This window comes from Squalius cephalus (genome assembly GCF_949319135.1).
Source record: "Squalius cephalus genome assembly, chromosome: 1".
NCBI classification, from domain to species: domain Eukaryota; kingdom Metazoa; phylum Chordata; class Actinopteri; order Cypriniformes; family Leuciscidae; genus Squalius; species Squalius cephalus.
In genome coordinates, this window is record NC_137122.1 from 32,798,380 (window position 1) to 32,818,078 (window position 19,699).

The following is a 19,699-nucleotide window of genomic DNA, read 5'->3' on the forward strand; positions in this document are numbered from 1 at the left end:
TAAAAATACAACAACACTTGTCAAACAGCTAAAGCACAGCAAGCTGCCAGGACGCTATTTAAATCACTGCCGCTAAAAATAACAACTTAAAATTTATACACTACCATTCAAAAGTTTGATGTTAGCAGGATGGTTTTGAATGTTTTTGAAAAGTCTCTTATGCTAACAATAGCTCTTTATCTGATAAAAACAAAAAAAACTGTATAAGTACTTTTTTTTACAATTTAAAATAACTGTTTTCTATTTTATTTTTATTTTTTTAAATGTATTACCTTCAGAAATGAGTCTAATAGGGCAATTTACTGCTCAAGAAACATTTCCTACTACACTGTAAAAAAAATTATATGATCAATAAGTCATGACAACATGTGTTTTTACATTACTTAAACTTAAAATAAGTTTTCATAAGTTATACAAGATTCAACTCATTTTTTTTAAGTTTTACTGTAATTGTCAGTTTAATGTAATTTAAGTTGAAATGACTTAAGTATCCAAGTTTAAGGTACTTACAAATATAAGGCAGAAACCTTTTTTTGTCTTTAGTGTTTCAATTATGAAAACAATTGTGCTGATTAATATTGTGAAAACTGTGATTAAAGAAAAGTCATGAAACTTTAAAAGAACAGTGTTTATTTGAAATAGAAATCTGTCAGTTTTGATTTAATTTAATGAATAAACAAAGGCGATTAATTGGTCCTGAAGAATATTTCTGAACTTCAGTGGAAAATACAGTAACATGCTATAAAGTGTAGAATATACTTAATTGCTTTTCTCTCTCATTTTAGGGCTTCAGTGACTTCTGTGCGGCACCTGACATGTACATTACCAAGGTGTCAGAGCAGTACACACTTATCAAGAAAGGTACGTTTTATTCAGTTCTCTCTACCATTTTCTTTCTTCCACCTCCTGCTGATTTGTAAGACGCTTAATCTAGCAAGTGTTATTGTGAATCACTCGCGAGTCTGTCTGAATATAGACTGTCCTACACCTCCTGACGGAGGAGCGTGTTCTCTGAGGAGTGAACAGTCACACAGGCTTTCATTTCCTGTTGGCTCACAGAGGAAGCGTTCCATCTGACTTTCTCTTCCTCACTTTATCAGCATTACTCAACACAGCAGTTCCTCTTCAAAGTGACCTTATTATCCACAGGAGGCTGGATGCTCTCAGTAAATCAGTGGAAAGAGACAACTGTGTGGGCGTTTCATCCACCAGCCTGTGTTTGTTTTGTGTGTCCAAGCCCTTCCTCTTTGGGTGGCCGGAGCGAGATCATACGTTTTGGTCAAGCCTAATCGAGGTGGACTCAGGGTACGGCCCATTGAAAAATGGTCTTCCTGTGACTTATTCCCTGGAAAGGAAGCATTTTCACTGGCTTGAACATGTGTGAATCCTATTAAAGAGGACATATTATGCTGCTTTACATTTTCAACTTTCTTTAGTGTGTAATGTTACTGTTTGAGAATGAAAAAGGTCTGCAAAGTTTCAAAGTCACTCCAAACTGTTTCTGAACACCCTCAAACGCCCTTGATTGTAATCTTGAGTTTTCTTTTAGGAACGTACACATCACAATATTCCTCATTTAAACAATCCCCATCCACAAAAAAAGTGCAAGGCCTGGCTGAGTTGCATTAGTAGTGTGTTGAAACTCAGTTATAGTAAGGGGCGTGACATTTCTGGTCCAGACAGCCAATGGGGTGTCATAGAGACAGGAACTAAACGGAGCGTTACTGTCAGACTGGGAAGAGAGGTGCTGCAACAATGTATTTTAAACATTCAAGCATGAACATCTATTCTAGTAGTCCCAAAGACAAAAGCAAGACTTTGTGAAAGTGGCATACTATGGCATCTTAAAATGCTTTTAAATGGGTTTCGTTATGTTGGAGCTATTGTCATTAAGATGCAGAGGTTATATTGGGGCTCAGTGAATGACTCCTAGCATTGGTGCTTCGCAGTAAGCAGAAGTGTAATAATGAATGCATGTGGATCCCTGTATGCTTTAGTGTAGCATAAGCAGGTTTGATATGTCAACTTTGGCCTCAGTTATGATTAATCAATTTGTTAGTCGGCTGTGAAGAGAAGAGCTACAGCAAAGAGAACTTCTGAAGAACAGAAAACAGGAGAGAGATAAGAGGAGAGGAAGAGAAAACCGCTGAAGGATGGGGATGATAAACCGTGTGACTCTCAGCTTCACACACCCATGAAATTGTGTGTCTTCTGGGCTCTATTCTTATCTTTGTTCTTCCTATCTTCAGTCTTTCTCTCATTTGCTCTAAATAACTCCTTAAGGGGATAGTTCACCCAAAATTGAACATTGTGCTGTTATTTATTCACCCTGATGTAATTTCAATTTGTCATTTTTTTGGGGTCTAAAATAAAAATAATAAGCGTCTGTTTAGAATATAGTGCACAAGTGCTCCATGTGACTTGTGCACTATATTCTAAAGGCCCGTTCACACCAAGGATGATTACTATGAAGAGAAAGATAAATATATAGTTAAAGAATAGTGAAGTCCACATCACAGCTCTAATGATAATGACACAGAGGAACGATATCATTGGAATCACTTTCAGAACTATTTTATCCAGTTGATGATCAGAATCCATCCTGCTGTAAACAAGCTCGCATTTAAGGTGAAAGACCAGCACACACTTAGAATAAACAGAACGATATAGTCCACTGGTGTGGATGATAATATAGGTATCATTATGATTATCTTTATATGTATCGTTGTTGTTGTGAATGGGCCTCAAGTCTTTTGAAGCAGTGTTGTTGTTAATTAAAACTAACACATCAGATTTTAGCTCACACCTTTGCACAAGTTACGTCCCTTTAATCCAGAAAAAGATTTGGAGCAGTGATTCAGCCGGAAGCATTAATGACTGTAGATGGAATCCACAGAGAAAAAGTGATCAGTGAAGCTTTGAGTGTGTTCCCTCAGGCCATCACTGTCCTAGACTGACGAGTCATACTGCGTTTCCCCAGAATAGAACCCAGACTTCTCTGTGCTTACAAACAGCACGCATGTCCCTGTGCCATCATGTGTCTGCATTCTGTGAGGAAAACCTCCAGCATGTATTCCAGCATGTCTTCTGTGCTGTGGTGTTTAAAACAGTCTAGTTGTTTACAGATGTTTTAGACTTTTTACAGACTGTTATGCATTTATGCAATAATTAAAATCTAGCAAACTTTTTTTTTATATTATTATTATTATTATTATTATAGTTATATAACATTATACTTTTTAAAATTAGCCTGGCATTACAACAACAAAAAAGCTAGTAAACACTGCTGTGAGTTTGTAATGTCATGAAAAACCAATAGTGGGGGGTTTTAGCTTGGGGAAAATGTACATCTTTAGCATTTTGAAATGTAAAAAAGGATCCTTTTTTAATTTCCTTACTCCAAAAAACTTTTAGAATATGGGCGCATTTACATGACGACGATGTACTAAAAACAGAAACGTTTTTTTACTTTGCGTTTTTTTTTTTTTTTTTCAGACCATTGTTGTCAAAATGATCCCCCGTTTACACTGATCTGGAAAAAAAACGATAAAAAACGCTGTATTCATTCCAGGCCATTAGTTGGCGATGTCAAAGAAATACTACATACGTAAAGAAAACGCCTATAGACTGAACACATAATACGCATACACACGACGTCACTGTTTTCACAAATTCACATTTTAGTAGTTTACACAGAGACTATAACTGTATCATTTTCAAAAACATTTAAACAAAGTTTGCGTTTTCAGGCACCCAAATGTATAAATGAACGGCCAAAACCGATAAAACAGTTTTCTATTTTCTGTGTCGTTCAAATTGCCCCTTAGACTGAATGCTTTTGCTACTTCAATATGTAAATCTCCTAGCCTGGATGCCAGCCGAACTTAGCCCCGCCCACAACATTTGAGGTCGGGAAGTTCGGTCTGGACTGTCTTGATCCGTTGTGGAGCAACTATGCTCGAACCAGAGCTGTTCGGACCAATGAAATGGTCAGGGCGGGCTTTATACGATGATGGACAGATGATCAACAGTAACGTAATGATCCACGTCACCAAAGAGCGCTTGGGTTGAATTCGTTTACAACAAAGACGGCTTCCGCTGGATAATTGAGATGTGTAGATTCCGCCATCACGTCTGTTATAGAAGATATCGATGCCGCATTCATTTTAAGAGGAACAGAGAACCGCGATCAAGTCATTTGTCGATCGGAAAGATGAATGAAGAACATGTCACTTACTCCGTTGCTCTGATTGGTTGTAGGTCTATCCAATTGAGTGCAGAGGCATTTTCTTTCCTGGTTCGGTTGAAACACGCCCCTTAATCACTGCCCAATGGAGTAGTATCAAACTCATATTCTGACAAGAATCTGAGCATGACGACATCAGACTATAAATTATCTGTTATTATTGGCTAACCAATAATAATTCACATTGTTTCTCACAAGAGTGTCACAATGTTTATCCTCATCACTTGTGACGTTCACTCAATGTTGATTTCAAACCCAGAAGATGAAAATAGTCCAAACATATCTCTACTTTTAATGGTGAAAGTGTTTAATTTAATGCTATAATTGTCTTCCATGATGTACACGGTTTAGTCATCTGGTAATGTCTCAGAAGAATCATCATTGAATGAAAGCAGTGAAACCCTTCATAAAGAAGATCTGGCGTGTTTCCTGTCTTGCATGAATCAGGATCTTTTACAGCCTGCAGTCATCGCAGAGTGAGTGGGATTTAAAGCTCGGCCTCCTCTCAGAACCGGTTTGGAAGTCGCTCCATTGTCTTTGTTTCATAAAGGCATCACCAGTCAACCAATATTGCGTCCAATTACTGGAGGTCATTCACACATGACATGTGAGACTATGGGGCCCTGACACACAGCCTGAATGCTATTACAACCTATAAATCCAGCCATAAACTACACTATAAACCAATGCTGCTCACTTCAGCCTTTTGTATACAGCCATCCATGGGTAGAATTGAGAGGCTACTTTATTCCCCTCATTATTGCTATAATTATACCGTTTATATGCAATCAGGGAGGCCGGTTGTATGCGATGGGAGAATTTGCTTGTTCATAAGCAGGTTTTACAGACACCACTGCTGGCACTTTTCCCTGTGACCGGTGCCATGCGCTTGTCCACGTGTGTAATGATAGTGATGAAAGCATCACTCCTCCTCAACAAACCCACTGCTCTGACGCATGTGTCTGCTTTTGATTCTCATCCACGCAACCCTCTGCAAGCTGCGTATGAAGATGGCCCAAGACTCCATCTGCGTTGGCGTGTGGAGGTTTATGAGAGGACTGTGTGAATTAGTATTTCCGGTGCAGAAATAGAGAAGGTTGTTGTTTTTAACCCTGCCGTCTACATCTTCACTGCACTCTTCATCGTTACAGTCACACGTCAGATTTATTGCTCAAAAGGGTTGGGTCATTAAGAATTTTTTTTTTTTTTTTTTTACATTAAGCAGCACAGCTGTTTTCAACATTGATAATTAGAAATGTTTCTTGAGCAGCGAATCGGCATACAGTTTCCATATTATGGGAATCGAACCCATGACCTTGGCGTTACTAGTGTCAAGCTGTCAAACTGTTTGAGGTACTAACCCTAGTGCTTCTTTTTAGGAGGTCTTCAGGTCTCGTCTTTCTTTCAGTCCTCCTAAATATCGACACTCTTCAAATGTGTGATTGTGATTTTCTCTTCACCTTTGCTAAAAGTAGTAGCTGCATTAAGCTGTCTGCTGTCAGAAGCTTCTCTCATTTTCTACCATCTCAACACATTACACTCTAGTGATATTATAAGTGTTAATGTAAACCTGCTAACCAAATATGACAACCATTACTGATACACATTTACTGACGAGCATATGCAATTATTAATGTCCAGTTGAGTGAGATCTGAACTTGAAACCTACTGCACCTGAGGCAAGAGTTATTCTTGAGCACCCCTAAGACTGAAAGCCTACATTTATTCAATAGTTTGGCTATTTTTTAATGCTTAAAGCCACCAATAAGAGTGTTCTCAGCTTAATTTTAACATGTTTTAGCATGTCTAAATCCGTTCCACAGATTTTCTGGTCAAAAAAATCTGGTCTAGTCTAGGATTAGTTATTGATTCTTTTGCATTGACTGGGAAATTGTCCTCTACAGAAGAGAAATTATATGTTAGGCTTATCTTGGTTGAGTGAGGCAGTCATGGACTGAATCTAAATTGCCTCGTGGTTGGAAATATAGCTATTCAAATACCTGACATGGCTGCTGTGGGCTCTCTGAGGTCAGCAAATGATAGTGTGTCAGTGTGAGTTCTGCTTAGGGCGGATGTGAAACGGAAAGAAATGAAGATTTTTAGCTTGTTGCAGGTTTGTAATGACCCACAGTGCTTGTGAAATAGTCACAATTTGTTGTTATTCACCATGAAGTCCAAATTGACAATTATGAATGATCATATTGTTTAACTTTAAAAAAAAGATCTTTCGTCAAAACTTCACCTCCCTCTTTCAGCAACATCTCGTCTTCTCTGGTGACGTGTTTACTGGCGCTTGGGTGGGACAACCTGTCACTCACATGAGATCGACCATTAGCAGACCACAATCCTCCAAACAATTCCCCATTGACAAAATCAAGTCCCGCCCTACATTTTTCTTGTTTGAAATGCCGTTTCAATTGGAAATAGGACACAGAAGGAAAGTAAAAGTCTATCGCAACTTCCGTTTCATGTCGAATTTTAATAAGAAGTTTGTAGAGGCAAGCAAATGGAAAAACACTGCCATGAGTGGATCTTCATCTAGATGTTAAATGCTGATTTCTTCTGACCTAACACCTCTCTCTCTCTTTCTTCACAGATATCCTGCAATATTACCTCACATGTAACGTGGGTCAGGTCAACCCCTACCAACAGGTAACCATAGATATTAAACTATATCCGTTTAATTCTTTGATTCAAATTTTCTCTATGAACTAAATCCCTCTCCTTCAAACCTCTGAGAAATGTCCTCAAGAATGTATATCGGCTCTGTTCCAAACCCTAGTGGGCTTCCTAACTAGACAAATTTGGCATTTTAGGCACATTCCCAATGCAAAGGCTTTTGAGAACTGTAAAATTAAACACCCTTATAGATTCCTCTTTTGGCTTAACTCTAACACAGCATTACTGGTCTGGTTCAAGGAAAAGGTAATCCCAGAATTCATTGCGATAAGGTTAGTGAAATTATCACAGATAGTGACAATTTGACTAACTGTGACAATTTTTTTTACATTTCTGTAGTGTAAATAAAGTTACGTTTTTGGTTTAAATATTGAGCAAATATTAAGTGTTATTATAGTATTATATTCTGTTAATTATCAATATTTTTGAGTAGGCTTTATAATTATCTATTTAGCTGTAACTTATTTTTATTTCACTTTTAGTAATTGGTCAAATTTTGTACATTTTAGGTTTTTCATCTGATATTTATATTTTAATTGATTTCAGCTTTAATTCAGTTACTGAAAACGATTTTGAATAGTTTTAGTTAACAATACCATCACTGATGCTCTGGGAGAATTAACTTAGTCCTGTGCACGTAATGTGAGGTGTGAGGAACCATTAATGTTGTTGTTTCTATAAAGAGTTTGATTTCATTGTGGTAAGGAAGCTGCCTTAGATGGTAGTTGCCAGTGTAAACAATAGACAGCGAGGCATCTCACTGGTCTTTGGAAGACAGCCAATCTTCTCCCTCCTCACACTCACACGCCCCCTGCTTCATTTGTCCCTGTACATTAGCATTCTCCTCGTTACGAGAGCTCGATGGAAATGTGTGTTCCTTTGGCTTCCTGCCTCTCCCTTTAGTTAATGAAGTCCTTCTCCAAGTCTTTATTTGACTAATGCATGTGCATAATTCAAACAAATCACAGCTCTTAACTGATCATGATTGATCTATTATGTCAGTGACAGCTCCATTGTCTTGATATCACTTAATTTGAATGAAGGGTAATGCCCATATGGAGATTGAACGTTGTACTTTGTCAGGTGATGCCTCAAAATGGAGTTCCTCCAGTTCTCATGCAGCATACAGATGAACTCTTCCTGATTCACATCTGAGACAGCAAATAAGTGGAATGGATATTGATTTTAGGCTTAAAATGTCATCCAGGAACATTTAAAGAACATTTAAAGAGAAATGTTGAAGATTCTGCAACCAATTGAATGCTTTATAGTTCAAACATCAGAGCTACTTTGCTATCTACTGTCAGGTACCTTCTAAGTGGCTGTTCACACAAGACATGTTCTTGTTTTAAAATAACTACACTGTAAAGAAAAAGTTGCTGCCTTAAGGGCCGTACACACCGGGACGAATATCGGCGCGCGTTATTCGCCAGCGTTTTTCAACGCGTTTTTTGTGTTCACACCCAAGCGATTTTCGCTGACGATGAGCCGAGTGAACATGCAAATTCATTCCCTGACATTAGATGGCGCTTAATGTAAAACAGATTTTTTTCTTTTATCAAGATTTTTGTAGTCGCTGTTGTGTTTGTCATATAGTTCTTTATGTTCCGACACCAACGAGAGCAGCAACTCTACATTCATCTTGCCTTGCATCTTCCTCGTCTTATTTCTTCCCGGCAGTGTAGACGCTACTTGCCGTATATCTTCGCCGTTACGTATGTGTGCTCCGCAAGACCGTTTTGTGTTTGAGCGCCCCCAAGTTGTGTTTTACTGTAACTTCAGAAGCTCCAGACACGTGAGCAAAAGCGGCAATCTCATTGGTCGGACAGTTTTTGACGCGGCGCGTCAAACCAAAAAAACGAACCCGAGGCGTTTTTTAAAAAATGACGCTTTTACGCGTGGTGTTTTTCGCGTCGGTGTGCACACTCACATTGGCGCCCTTTGTTTAGTCACGAGGCGTTAAATGTCGGTGAATATCGCGCGCGAAATTCGTCCCGGTGTGAACAGGCCTTTATATTTAAGTACAATCAACTTTCAAGTTTGTCATTTCAACTTAGAAATTATATTAAACGGACTTTAAGAAATTAGTTGAATCTTGTATAATTTATAGAATTTATTAACTTGTTTTGATGAGTTAAAGCAATGTAAAAACATATGTTGTCATAACATATTGATCATATAATCTTTTACAGTGTTTTTCTGGAATTTCCTTATCCTTAATGGACTAATGTACACTACTATTTAAAAGTCTGTATGATTCGCTTAATGTTTTTAAAAGAGTAGATCAAAACAGTAAAAGCAGCAATATTCTAGAATATTACAATTGAAATGATATTTTCTATTTTAATGTTTTAAAATGTAATTTATTCGTGTGATGGCTGAATTTTCTGATTTTTTTTTAATTGAAACCATGATACATTTTTCTTCTAGATTTGATTAATAGAAAGTTCAAAAGAATTATTTTTTTTTAAATAGCAAAGACATGTATAATGTTACAAACAATTTCTGTCACTATTGATCAATTTATTGTGTCATTGCTAAATAGATGTTGTAACTTCTATTAAAGAAACCCACACTTTTGAACTATGTATACAGCTCTGCCTTAGAAGATACACGTTGTCTTGCTCAAATTCTAAGTAACTGAAGTAAATGGTTTTTATTCCCATAAAAAAGCAAAACGACAGTGGGGGCGGTGCCATGGTGAGCAAGTAATGTAATTAGTGTACGGCCGAACACTGTGTAACACCGACAGCCGCAGCAAGCCCACCTTAAGCTTGTCCTAGCTGCTGGCTTTTGTCTTCAGAAGTTAGTTTCTAGCAATGTTGCCCGCACGTAACACTGGAACCAAAAGTCTCCTGTGCTCTCTGTAAAGAACGTACTTCCACTGCTTCTTTCTCAGTGAATGTCAGCAAATTTTCCAGCCTATCATTGTAGAGCTGTTGACAGACAAAGCTGACACAGTGGCCATTTGGCATCTCAAATATTCATGTTCTCAAGACCTCTGCTCTTGAAATATTCCATGACACTTTAAAATGTCCTGAATGGCCGGGTGCCAGAGCCTGTACTTTTGCTGCTGGGTGTAAATGCACTGTTGCATTATGCAAGCAGCTCTGACTCCTGCTGCAGTACTAAGAGTGGAGTGCGCAGTGGTGAATGAACTCTGAGGAAATACTTCTACACTGGGCAGGAACCAGGAAGTGGCAGTTGTACAACCCAGTTTATGACCCTGTCTAGCTCTTGACAGTATTTTTTTGTATTTTTCAGAAAATAACTACGATCAAACAATAACAACGACTGATTAATAATGTGATAGTTTCATTAATTATGCTTAAGGATGTGATGTTGTTCAACTTTTGTAGGACTTTTAAATAAAAATAAAAAAGAACAAAAAATGTTTTGAATCAGTAGTATAAAAAAAATAAAAAAATGCATTTGTATGCTGCAAAGATGCATTACATTAAAAAAAATTACAGTAAAGAAATGTATAATTTAGCTAAATATTTTTATTTTAAATAAATGCTTTTCTTTTAAACTTTTATTTATCAAAGAATCCTGAAAAACAATTTATCACAGTTTCCACAAAAATAGTAAGCAGCACAACTGTTTTCAACTTTTATAATAATTAGAAATGTTTATTGAGCATCAAATCATCATATTAGACTGATTTCTGAAGGATCGTGTGACACTGAAGACTGGAGTAATGATGCTGGAAATTCAGCTTTCACAGCACAGGAATAAATTACATTTTAAATTGTATTCAAATAGAAAACAGTTATAAAACATTTTTTTTTTTAAAATCTTACAAACCTCAACATTTTGAACAAAAGTGTCTATGCCAAGCTATAAGGGAAGTCTTATAAATATAGTTGCGTATAAGCAATAATGAAAATTACTAATTTTGTTTATTTTATAGTTAATTTTCATCCAATGTCTTTAGTTTCAATTTATTTTTATTCTTATTTGTTGTATGTGTGAGTTTAACAAAAATAGTTTAGATAATATTACTTTTAGTAGTAGTAGTAGTAGTAGTAGTAGTATATAAAGAATATTGATTCCTATCACTTCTTTTCCTCTCTGTGATCTTGTTGTCCAAAAAAATGGAGTAAACTTAAAAATGCAGAATGTAAATGTTGAAAATGAAAATATTGATTTCTGAATCAAGTTTTTATGAAGAGTAAAAGCTTATCTATAAGATAACATTTGCACAGATCATATAACTGATTTCTTTTGTCTTCTTGTAGAAGTTGTCAGGAAGTCACAAAGCACTGGTGGAAATGCAGGACGACGTGTCAGAACTACTGCGCTCTGCAGTCCGAGAATACCCCAACACAAAGGTGAGCACTCGTATGTTGGTATCTACACGTGTGTGTGTGTTTCAGAGCATGCATGCAGTATGTATGGTCCATTTCCCACAATTCCTGATGTCCCAAAGTGTGTGTGTGTGTGTTCGTTGTCCCCCTGGGCCTCTGTCATTGTGCAGCATCTGTGTGTGTTCTGGCACAAAGTAATGGCTGACATTCAGTACATGTGAGAAAGAAAGCCGTCCTCTCGCTGGAACACAAGCGTTGAGAGAAAATGCTGAATCAATGGAAATATTTCACCCTTAGAACCAGATAAAATCTGTTTACCACTGCAGCTTTATACAACTTAGACCTCACACAATACTGAGCCTTTAAAAGAAAGAAAACAAGCCGCTCTTCTTTGACATCCTTCTATGTGAATGTTTTTGTTTGTCATGTGTTTGCTGCCATCAAGTGCTGAACTCATAAAAACTGAACAGAGCGTTAAAATAGTGAAATGTTTGAAATTGATTATGCTTAATATATACACTACAGTTCAAAGGTTTGGGGTCAGTACATTTTTTTTAAAGTAATGTATACTTGATGCTTTTATTCAGCAAGGATAGATTAAATTAATCAAGAGACATTTCTATTTCAAATAAATGTTGTTTTTTCACTTTCTAGTCATCAGAGTTCACACTTTCCACAAATGTTAATCAGCACAACTGTTTTCAACATTGATGATAATAAGAAATGTTTCTTGAGCAGCGTATACTGTATTATGATTTCTGAGGGATCATGTGACACTAAAGACTAGAGTAATGATGCTGAAAATTCAGCTTTGCCATAACAGGAATAAAATACATTTTACAATTTATTCACATAGAAAACAGTTATTTTGATATTTCAATTTTGATTAAATAAGCAAGCTTTTGAACAGTAGTGTATAACTAACATATCCATCTAGATTTTACATTTTGAGTTACCATGTTATTGTGCCTGTTTTTTAGGGAAACCTTGAGCAAATTCAGGGGGCTTTGAACACCACTGAGGTTGGACTGCACCAGCTCACTGCCCTTGTGGACTGCCGCAGTTTGCATATGGTGAGAAATAGTGTTTTGTTTTTGGAGTATATGACCACTTTGCACATCCGGTTCCACTCAGACTCGAAGTAAAGCACAGCTTGCAAAGATTTTCACCGAAACCTCAACCTGTGGGTTTCTGTTGACATTAAAAAACCAAAGGCTTGCAATCCACTCACAAACAAACACTCGTACACACATGTGTTTCTATCTTCTATCTGCTTTAAACCTCACCAGCACTTACTGCTGCAGTCTGGAGCCTGTCCTCTTCTCCAAGATGGAAATGTCTGATATTTCAGGATTCAGCATGACTAGAGTTCCTCCTCATGGCTGAAAGACAGAGACCTGCTGTGTGGGTGGTCCTGAAAATGCATATCCTTCCCATGAGAACAGAAAGTAACGGATAAAATATGGACTTTTGGAAATGTATTATACATTATTAATGGTGTTTTTCATACTGCAAAAGCAATAACACCCTTCACAGTCGTCCAAGCCGTACATCTGGGCTGTATGTGGGAGCGTTTGTGCTGGAGATACAGAGCAGTGCCGGCAGTAATTACAAATGGAGCAATTTTGCTGTTAATAATGGCGGTAATTTGGAGGAAGGAGACGCTGCCATGTTTCTCTGATAGCAGCATGTGTAGGGCTGGTTGCAGTTCAGGCAGCATTTATTATTAAAAACCCCTGTTTCTCTCTGCAGCATGTGGTGCCATCTACTGCAGGAAGTTCTCAGTTAGAGAGTCTAGCACTGGATGTTATCATATCTTCTGTTTTTATTATTCACATACCCAGCAGAGATAGGCTGGTTTCTGTATCCGTTTGGTTCATGCAAGCAGTGCTGAAGTGGATCAAAGAAATTCATCAAAGTTGTCCTAAGAAAAGAACGGGTGTTGTTCAAAATTCATGTATAACTTTGATGAAAGGTTTTGATCCACTTCAAATGTTGACTACTGTATATATTCCATTCTTTATCGACTACATGAAGTGAATTAAACATCACATTAAATCAGAGTTTCCCAGACTGAGGTTCATGAAGGAACTGCAATTAAATAATATATTTAAAATAAATCCAAAATACCAATACGTAATTAAATGACTTGCTGAGTGATAATTCACATAATAATTAATGTGTTCGACAGGAGTTGATTAGATATGCAATGTGGCAATGCTGAGAAAGCGCTTCTTAAAAGTGAAATGGTTTATGTGAATTCAGTGGTCAAATGCTGTGTCTGTGTAGCCTCTCAATTTTTCATGTAATTATAGGCACATGACCAGTGGCTGGTCTGTGTGTGCAATTCAATAAGACTTCCTGAACATATAGAAGTGACAGGCTTTTTAGAAAGGAAAATGGAAAAGATGGGAAAAAAGAATTAGGGAGGATCAATAAATTGTGATTTACTGCCGTTGTGTGAATAATATTTTCTCAGCATCATGTCATTCAAAACCTATATGCTACTTTTATGCTTCCACCGATGAAAGAAAGTCAATGATGGCAGTGAGTTAATGACCGAATTTTCATCTGTTTAATAACAGGCAGTGTTTGCGTGCAGTGCTGGGATTGTGCGTTTAATGCTGCTTCTGTCTGTTTCTGTGCAGGATTATGTGCAGGCATTGACCGGAGTGTGTTATGATGGGCTGGAGGGTCTGATCTACCTGGTGCTGTTCTCATTCATCACAGCTCTCATGTTCACCTCTGTCATCTGCAGTGTGCCGCACACATGGCATGGCAAAAGGTGAGATCTTTATAAAAATAAAAATAAAATATATATATATAAGTGGCCCAAGTAATGTTTATTACGTTTAATTATAATTTAATTAAATAAACTGATATTATGACAATAAAAATAATAGTTTATTTATAGTCAATAATCAATCTGTGTGAATAAGTTGCTAAAGTTGTGTAAATGTAAATAAGGCTTAAAATCAGTGATTCCCACCCTTTTTGACTACCACAACAATATTCAAAGAGCCCATACATTTTCAAGTTGTTTGTGATTTACTAGATAAAGTTTATGGAAAATATTTTTACAGTTTCTACCTGATAAAATATTAAATAGCTTGGCATAACTAAGCAATGTTTACATTTCTAGGTAAACAGAATTACCCATGGAGTAAGATTTATTAATTTACATGACTTTTCCCATATCTAGAAATCACATTTTTAAAATTAGTCTACCTCGGATAGGGTTTTGTTGACTGTGGCGTAGCCCTGTTTCTTCAAAGAAGGGGCTAAATTAAAATTTGTTTGTTTATAGTTGTTTTGTTTTAATGTTTGTTTTATCTTATTTTATTGTCTCATTTTAAATGAGAATAGGTTCTCAGAACATCAAAACCCTTTGTTTGGTGGAAAAGGAATCACCAACCAATAAGCAGTGCTGGGTAGTAACTGAACTCTAATGTAATGTAATCTGGATTACATAATCAGATTCCAAAAATTAAGTACTGAATTAAGTAATTATTTTCACAGACAAGACTTAAGCTTGTCCCAGACTAAAATGCATGTTTGAGCTGTTTCAACTAAAAGCAACTTGCACTGACATATCTTAAAATATTCTCTGAAGTTGGTGGTAATTTTTTTTAAAGAGTAATTAAAAAAAAAAAAAAAAATTCTTTTATTTAATGTATTTTGATTTTTTTTTTATATAGAAATATTTGGAAACCCTGATGTGATATAATATGTAATGCACTTCATGTTGTTGATAACAAAGAAATTCATATATTTTCTTTCTCTTTGTATTTTTATATCAGTATGTTACAATATTATCCTATTACTAACCACAATTTTTGTCTGTAATTTGGAATCAATTTATTAATAATTTACCCAGCACTGCCAAAAGATATGAACTTTTGTGTAATGTGTCCAGAAGTGGTATTCCAGTGGAACAAACAACTGTTGGTCTCATAGTAACAAACAAGCCAAGCAAAAATTGAGGTGCTTGTCTACCTCAGTGTTATATCTACCTACCATTTTATAATGACAGTATGTATCTGTTAGTGACCTTATGCTATATATTTCTGTATTCATATCACTAATACGCATTAAATCCGCATTATCTGGCTTGTATTTTGCTTTACCGTGAAATGTGCAGTTTTGTTATTGTCATAAAACTTACTGTTCTTTTCCCATGCATACTTTTGGTATGACACATTCATTCAGTGGAACATCCCAATTTTTGTAGTTAAATACACTCAAGAGGATTAAACCAAAGATAAAACAACAGTGGAAATGGTTAGTGGTATGTTTGTGTATCCGTGGGCATTGTTGTGAAGACTATGGTCAGACACCTCGTGTTCCCATCACACTCTTCGGTCAAAAGCAAAACGGAAACAGCTGCCTCGCTCCATCTCCCCCCCCCCCCCCCCCCCCCCCCCCCCCCCCGTTCCTTCCCTTTAAGCGCTCTGTGTGGGAATCGCTCACATCTTCCTCCCATAATTACATAAAATGTAATAATTCCCCGGCCTAGACCCATGCAGTTGCTCTGCCAGGACAGGCTTGCATCAGGCAAACAGGATTACACTGGGAGAGATAGAAAAGACAAAGACGCCAGCTTAGGCGCATTATGTAATTATCACCACACTCATAAGTGTACGTCTCATGATACACAGCAATTCACGCTACCTCTTCATTATAGATAATTAGCAGTTTCTGAATATGAGTTTAGACAGGCTGTGGCAGGCAGTGCAGTGTCGAGGAGTGTTGGGAAAAGTCGCTGCATGCGTTTTTATATTCAAATAACTTTTTGTTGGCATTAAAGGTGCACTTAGAAATTTTTTCCTGATTAAAAAATGAATAGTAAATAGCTTAAAACGATGTGCAGTCACATTAGTAGCTTAATAAAAATGACTTTATTAAAACTAGGGATGCACGATATATCGCCCACCGTGTCGGCCTATATATATATATATATATATATATATATATATATATATATATATATATATATATATATATATATATATATATATATATATATATATATATATATATATATATCATTTTTTATATTAATGGCCGATATATTAAAGCAGATAAATAATGTATTATTTCCTTTAGCTGAGACACTTCAGATGTGCTCTGTTCGCCATGATGTTATTGACATCAAACAAAAGGAAAATACAATTAAGTGCAACATGTTGAAAAGTGCAAGTCTGTCATATAGGTTTCATAACATTGTAATGAGAACATCATTATAATCGTGTGCTTGGGACATAGTGAGACTTTTGTTTTTGTTATGCTCTCAAAACCTATATACAAATTTGGATTTAGACTAATCGGTTATCTGCATTCAAATATAAATAATTATCGTTTAATTAAACCATTGAATTAAAAATTTAATTTAAACCATAGTGGGTCCCTCATGGGGGCAGACATGTTGGTCACATGACCAATTAAATACTGCCAAAGTCCCTTTAAGGCAAGTCATTTCTATCGGCGGCCATCTTTGAAACTCCTCTCGGGCAGCTATTTCAGTAATGGAAGTGCAGCTCCTATCTCTTTGAATGGGGAAACATCAAATTCATCAAATCAAAGCTGTTCACCAAGCTTACTATTAAATTTCAAATAATTTTCATTTGAAATCACCAATGAAATCTGACGACAACCGTCTCATAAATTGTTTCTAAACTCTCAAATCATGACACCAGACTGCATTTTCCAGGCTGGTCCAGCAAATGTAGCAACAGGAGTTTCTTCTAATGGCAGCTGCAGTGATGCGATGACCTAACTAGCTGGCGATTGGCTCTTTTACTCAGAAGGCGGGACTTATTCCGCCATATTGCGCTTTGCACTTTCTCCCATTCATAGTAATATGAGTGCATTGTCTTTCTATGTCTATAAATCAATGATGGGTGACTTCTCTTAGGCTGTAAATCCACCTGCACATGTTACAAAAAAGACAGTGCCCCTTGTATTAGGTTAAAAATCTGGGTTCAATCATTTAACACAGTTAAGTTTTAGCATTTTAAACTCACTTTACAAAAAATATATATTTAAAATTGTATTTAACAGCTATTTTTTCACAAACTGATTATGACTTGGTGTAAACTGTGTTTATTTTTAAACATTTACAAATTTTAAATAAGGAGTGTGGAAAAGAAAGGAAGTTTCTTCAGATAAAAGCATCTGCCGAATGCATAAATGTAAATGTCCTCAGTGTAGTCGAGAAACTGAATTTATTTTAAAATGTGTTTAGGATATGCAATATACGCTCAAATTAACCATAAAGAAATTGTACACACATTTCCACAACATATGAGAGAGTCGAGACTTTGCACATTTGTTCATGACCCTTAATTAAAAATGTCACAATTTCAATAAAAGACATCATAGGTTAACAAGTAGGCTATTTCTGGCAAATCAAAAATCGAAATGGGTCAAATTGACCCACAACATGATCTTCTGCAAATAAATGGCACAAAAGTGTTAAACAAAAATCTGATTATTATACAGTTGTCATGTTTTTCTTTCTGCATATAAACAAAAAATGTATAAATATTATTTTTGTCGTTAAACCTAGTACTGAAAACTATGACTTGGCGTAAACAAGTCTTCATATTGTGCACTGGATCACTTCTGATAAGCTCACCTTTGTGGACATAACGCATCCACACTTTATACCAATGATAATGCTAAGTTTTAAGTGTTAGCTACACTAGTACAGAAGCTAAACTATTGTGCATGAATAGTGATGAATAAAATCTAATTCTTAAACAATTCATGAAACTTTATGTACTACCAATGACCAGCAGGGGGCGACCCAGATCTGTATAGCGCCACACTGTTTTACAGTCCTGCTGATAGTGTTTCCATCAGCTTTTTCATTCACATCCATTAAGCTAAAGCACTCTTGATGCATCCCATTCTGTTCCCGATCATATGCAATCACAGCAGACACAAGAGAACAGACTGTTAAGTGTAATACAGTCATTGATGCAGGTATTTGTGTGATTCCAAGCTTTCCCTCAAATGGTAATATGTCCTCCCTCTGAAGAGGAAATGGAGAAGAGCGGATCACACACTGCTGTCTTGTTCTCTGTGGCTGAAACAAATCAGATTTAGGATGGCAAACACATGCCTGTGTGTCATCAGAAACACAGCTGAGATCGCCCTCTGCTGTCCATACCACAGTGTGATGCTTTAATGGTGAACATCAGAGAGAATTTATTAATGCAGAGTTGGACATATCTCTCAATATTTGAATATGATTCATCATTTCTTCCCTATTTTTAATGGAGTCATCCATTTATCTGAATTGTTGTTGTTTGCTAATTTGGTATGTTCAGTGACTTGACAAAGCTGAGAAATGTTATACTGTAGAGCAGTGATGTGTGAAGTTACACTACAGTTCAGATCCTTCAGAAATCATTCTAATAAGCTGATTTGATTCTCAAGAAACATTTATTATTATTATCAAAGTTGAAAAGGGTGGTACTGTTTAAGCTGGAATGAATAGAGAGTTCAAAAGAACAGCATTTATTTGAAATATAAACTGACGTTCAAAAGTTAATGTGTGCCTAAGTATTAATCTTCACAAAAAAAATGTGTGTGTGTATACTGTATATATGTCATTTAATATTAATTTTAAGCATCAGGAAAACTTTATTTCTAATAAAAAGTCAATGTTTTTGTCACCTACTTCTGTTCTGGACATTGAGAACTTTCTCTGTATGTTTCCTCTGCTTATCTGTAGGCACAGCATTGTTCTTGCTGGTGCTAATCTACAGAGAGTACTTCACTTGTTTTTGTATACAGAAGACAGCTTCCTCTAATGTCTTGAGGGCCCCATCTAAGTTTGGCAGTGCTTGTCTGCTATCTGCAGTGTCTAACACTACTAACTGGCAGTTTTACTCCAATTCACACTCCCACCGCGATCATGGCTCGCACTTTCAGTGAGGCGACTTCACAGCAATTCACAACTTGCGTGGCATTGGGTTCTGTTGAAAGACTAAACAACAAAGATGTGGGAAAGGATGTCCTGTGAAATCTATGAATTATCACCACTGAGCTCAACCCAGTTTGATCTGATGGATCTGTCCCGGTATTGAGTCACTTTGAATATAAAAACAGTTGATGCGAGGAGTAATTTGTATGTTGTGTGTGTTTGTGCGAACAGGCCTGAAGAAGACAGTGAGGAGGAGTCCGTGGCTCATGGAGGCAGACAGAATCATGATAACCTGTACCGAGTGCACATGCCAAGCCTTTACAGCTGCGGCAGCAGTTACGGCAGCGAGACCAGCATCCCTGCAGGAGCACACACTGTCAGCAACGCTCCCGTTACTGAGTACATGTGAGTTACACACACTCACAACATCAACAACCCATGCACAGTCTTTGAACACATTCAGGTCACCTTTACCCTCCTGTGAAGGATTCAATGGGGTGTGTGTAGAAATAGCTCAATCACTTTGAACAA

General features: G+C 36.7%; 1 protein-coding gene across 1 annotated transcript in view; it reads left to right on the top strand.

Annotated features, from left to right (window-relative positions):
• Positions 1-19,699, top strand: part of ttyh3a (tweety family member 3a) — a 67,841-nt gene that overhangs the window by 37,074 nt on the left and 11,068 nt on the right. The window contains exons 7-12 of the mRNA XM_079871969.1: positions 786-861; positions 6,843-6,898; positions 11,167-11,259; positions 12,216-12,308; positions 13,884-14,020; positions 19,400-19,573. Coding sequence (XP_079728095.1) covers positions 786-861; positions 6,843-6,898; positions 11,167-11,259; positions 12,216-12,308; positions 13,884-14,020; positions 19,400-19,573 — 629 coding nt within the window. The remainder of the gene's footprint in view (positions 1-785; positions 862-6,842; positions 6,899-11,166; positions 11,260-12,215; positions 12,309-13,883; positions 14,021-19,399; positions 19,574-19,699) is intronic.